This window comes from Monopterus albus, unplaced genomic scaffold (genome assembly GCF_001952655.1).
Source record: "Monopterus albus unplaced genomic scaffold, M_albus_1.0 scaffold767.1, whole genome shotgun sequence".
NCBI classification, from domain to species: Eukaryota; Metazoa; Chordata; class Actinopteri; order Synbranchiformes; family Synbranchidae; genus Monopterus; species Monopterus albus.
Genome location: NW_018128647.1, coordinates 11,174 through 15,888, shown reverse-complemented (window position 1 = coordinate 15,888; position 4,715 = coordinate 11,174). Strand labels below are relative to the sequence as shown.

Below are 4,715 nucleotides of genomic sequence, written 5' to 3'. Positions count from 1 at the left end.
AATGTCCTTGTCTATACATATTACAGCTGTATTGATTATTGTCCAGAACTACTGTGCTTTGGTTAACTTTTAATACATTTATTTTCCTTGCTTATACTGTATAGCTTACAATTGTATTGATGAGAATCAAGTAGAAACTGCTTACTTTGAATTCTGTAGAGACAGGATGTTTATATCTCCAGGTAACCAGATGGCTTATTTTAATGTGCTGCAAAACACCTTTTCAGTGTTATGTGAAGTTGAAAATAAAATGGAACTGTGATGTAATGTTTGTTTTTGTTTTTACTGTTTATTACTTCTATAGGAGTATTTTCCTGTTTGATCACACCACAATTGCATATATTTATATAAATATTTACAGAATATGCTTATTCTTCTTATTACCAGCAACAGCTAATCAACACATATAATTTATTGCTTTTTACAATGGGAGATAATGAATATTGAGCAGAATTAATTTAAAGTTATTGTTTGCTCGGCCCTCCAACACAGTTCAGGGTTCTCATGTAGCCCCATCTAAAAATTAATTGCCCACCCCTGGTCTATGCATTGGAGGTAGTTTTCATGAAGCTGTCTTCACTTGGAGAGGGGGCAGGGCAAAGTTTACAATGGCATTACAATGCTTTGACTGCCATATTTTCTGTTTTTAGTGTGATTTTGATGCCCCTTTCCCCATCATATTCTTTTTTGTATTCTTCTCTGGTTTCAGTAAGATAATATAACATTTTGGAATAAAAGTACAAATGAGCAGTCCATAACTGGAGGCCAGAATAGCAAATATCTCTACAGCAACACTGAACTTCCCAGGAGAGCTGACATATGCTGGAATAAAAGTGATCCAGACTGCACAAAATATCAGCATACTGAAGGTGATCAGTTTGGCCTCATTGAAGTTATCAGGAAGTTTCCGAGCAAGAAAAGCCAGAATAAAACATAATATGGCCAGAAGGCCTATGTACCCAAGTACAGCCCAAAAGCCTACAGCTGATCCCAGAGCACACTCTAAGATGATTTTGTCCTTGAACTGGGTAAAATTCTTAAATGGAAAAGGAGGAGAAATAGTTAACCAGAGGATACATATAACAAGTCAAGGAGAAGAGCAGCAGGCAGCTCAGCTCAGAGTTGTTGGCCCTGACAATAGGAGTTGTCCTGTATCTGAAGAAAATGGCTGCCACAACAGCAGTCATGCATGTTCCAAATAAGGCCGCTGCAGTGAGCAGTACTCCCATAATTTCTTCATATGACAGAAACTCTGCCTCCTTCTTTACACAGGCATCTCTTCTCTCACTGGACCAGGACTCGGGGTGGCATCGCTCACAGGTGATAGAATCTGAAATGTTATCTGTCAGATTGGCTTAGTAGATTTATTTTTGTTTTCTAATTTATTATTCTGTGAAAATGTGAATATGAGTTAAAGAATGAATATATTAGTGACAGCGACAAGGTATAATTATTAATTATATGGATATTTTCTTATTGTTTATTACATAATTGTCATATCAGTTTAACAAAGTATTCCTATTTAGCAGTGTCTGAAATTGTGATTGAAATAACAGTGAGACGCTGACAAATTATGACACAATCCTTCTACATCCATGGATTTTGTTGTTTTACTATAAACAGTTCTAATGGAATATTTTGAATACACATATTAATTTGTCACACTTGGGCACAAATTTCATATACCTGGCATATAAATATGGCTGCCTTACTTTTTGTTTTGTTGCACAATGGAGTGTAAAACCTTGAATTTTACTAGACCTGTCATGTTGCTTATTTCTCCCTCTGCACATCTGATACAGTCATAGCAGCAGACAGGTTTCCCTTTCTGGAGAACCTTGCGAGTTCCTGGGGGACATTTCTCACTGCAAACTGATACAGGTACCTGCATGGACAAAATGACGCTGAGAAAAATGTATGGCCATTCATTTTGTATCAGTTTTATCTTTGCAAAACTTTATTGTACACTATGATGCAGTAACAATAATACAGTTATAATAATAATACTGTATGTAGTGTAATAACAACAATAATGGCAAGGTAGTTTACCTGTTTTGAGTTCTGTGCCCAAATAAATGACTCAAGTTGCAGACTCAGCTGTTTGCCTGCAGGTAAGGATGCATCATAAAGTCCAACTGTGACAAAGTCCAGAATGCCATTTTCTGTTGGCTGCCAGTTTATAATTTCATACTTTGCTGCTGGGTCTCCATTCTCATTAAAGTAAACCTCATCTCCTTCCTTGGTTTTGAAGTTAATGTTTCTTATGTGACATAAATTCTAAGAAGATAGATATTAATTATTTCAAACAATGTGTGTGTTGACTAAACTGTATGATACACAGACTGCACCAGTTTAATGTTGAAGTCACCGTGAGTGGATCTAGCTGCACATTGTAGTTACATGTTTCATTACAGCCAAGAATATTATGAAGTGCATGTGCCACAGCATACACTCCTTTATAAATATTGTTAAATATAGGCATGAATGACATATCAGTGAAGCCATTTTTCACTCCAGTCAGATCTTCATGTCCAGTACATTCTCTCTGATTCTCTGCTGATGAGTTTGACTGTTTGAATTTACAGTTAAATAAAGTCTCCCAGAACTCTGTAAACATTTCATGATTAGATGAATTAAGTGGTTTCACATCTAATATGAACTCTCTCATGCCACTGACATGTGCTTTGGGGATGGACAGGCCTATGGCACCATCCAGAACATGATGTGTATCCATTTCTGCAGTTTGTGAATCAATGATCCAGCCCTCAGTTCCTACCCACTGGTACCCAGTCACGTTGTGCTGAGACAATTTGTATATTAGCACATTCATATCCAAATCAGAGATAAAAGCTACAATCACTTTGGAGGTGGAAGACTTGATAATGTCAATTATCTTGTTTATTTTTTCTGATGAATCTGTTCTAAAGAAAGACAGAGAATACTCCAGACAGATGCCCAGTTGCTGTGCAGTTTCTGTGAATGTAGCCATGCCATTATTGCCATAATCATCATTGCCTCTAATAGCTCCAACCCAAGTCCAACCGAAGTACCTGACCAACTGGGCCAGGGTTTTGCTCTGATAGTAGTCACTGGGTACTGTTCTGAGGAAGGATGGGTATTTGGTTTTGTCACTGAGACAAGCACAGCTGGCCAAGGGGCTGATCTATAAGAAAAAGAAAAGACCTCTGACGGCTGGTACACCTGCAAAATTATAAATGATTATTTAAACAAATATAATTACATATTTACTAATCTTACCCACCAGTGGGACATGAAAGGGTCCGATGACCGTAGCAACAGCAACAGAAGGAGAGGAAGAGGTGTCTCCTATAATGGCCTGCACTTGTGCAGGTCTGGTACATGGTGGCTCAGTGGGTACAGACACAACTTCATTACCATTAGCCAAAGCCAGTGCAACCCTCACACTTCTGGCACTAGAACCACAGTCATCATACAACTTATAGCCCAGAGAGATGCCAGGTAGTAGGTTTCTGCTGTTATTAATCTCCTCAATGGCAAAAATCATAGCCTGGGCAAACCGGAACTCTGTGAAACTCAAACTTGCAGACAGTTTTAAGTAGTTGTACTTGTAGCAGTACTCGAAAATAAAAAACAACAAAACATATTGAGGGCAATATATGAATTCCCAAAAATTAATTATGTAAATGTAATACTCAATTTGATAATTTTTTTAGACCTATTTGTATCTGTATGCACTCGCTCTGGATATTTTAAATATAAATTAATTTCTACACTGTAATTTACCTCATGCATTCAAGAGGCAGTGGTTTGTCATTGTAGGCATCCTTTCTGTCTTTCCAGCTGCTGTGGAAAGAGAAGATTCCCCCCAATATAATGTCTCCATCCTTAAATATTTGGGGGTTCTCAGGATCCCCTTTCTGCCGGCACACCAGCTCCTCAGCCGGAGAGAAAGACACCAACAACAACAGCTGTAAAAGTGCCCAGCCCTGCCCTGGCCACCTCTGTGTGGACGCCATACTGTCTGAGAGAACTAAACAACTAGGTGGCATCACACTTTCAAACAAAGCAGATGCTTGCACTGGTATTTGTACATTTTGTATTAGCATAAAAAATAAAAACAGAGGCTCATTGTTTTTTCTTTGTCAACATATGAGGTGAGGAGAGAGAGGAGAGATCAGGTCGATGTGGCTGGTGTCTGCTTATCAGGGACGTAGAGCTCCAGGGCCAGGGCTACCGGCAGAAAGGTACAGAGAGAGAGAGAGAAGACACACTACGGGAGAGAGGAGACACAAAGTTAGTAATGTGTAATGGTGGCATATAGAAGCATAGGGAGAGAGAGGAGAGGGGAGGAGAGGAGAGGAAAGGAGAGGAGAGGAGAGGAGAGAGAAACTCAGAGCATCATGAGGCCCCCCAGCAGCCTAGGCCTATGGTAGCATAACTAAGGGAAGGCTCAGGGTCACCTGATCCAGCCCTAACTATAAGCTTTATCAAAAAGGAAAGTCTTAAGTCTAATCTTAAAGGTAGAGAGGGTGTCCGCTCCCAAACTGAGACTGGGAGTTGGTTCCATAAGAGAGGAGCTTGATAGCTAAAGGCTCTGCCTCCCATTCTACTTCTGTGGACTCTAGGAACCACAAGTAAACCTGCACTCTTAGAGCGAAGTGCTCTGTTAGGATGATAAGGCTCTACGAGGTCTTTAAAATATTATGGAGCCCTGTCATTCAGGGCTTTGTATG

At 39.4% G+C, this 4,715-nt stretch overlaps 1 protein-coding gene across 1 annotated transcript; it reads right to left on the bottom strand.

The window, feature by feature from the left end:
* Positions 1-1,094: 1,094 nt before the first annotated feature.
* LOC109953554 (extracellular calcium-sensing receptor-like) lies at positions 1,095-3,998 on the bottom strand (the record flags this gene model as incomplete). Its single annotated transcript, XM_020589031.1, has 6 exons — positions 3,766-3,998; positions 3,263-3,560; positions 2,369-3,163; positions 2,050-2,277; positions 1,762-1,885; positions 1,095-1,330 (listed from the first exon to the last, which is right to left on the bottom strand). Coding segments are annotated over exons 1-6 (1,914 nt in total), but the record flags the coding sequence as incomplete, so codon positions are not given.
* Between the last annotated feature and the right edge of the window lie 717 nt (positions 3,999-4,715).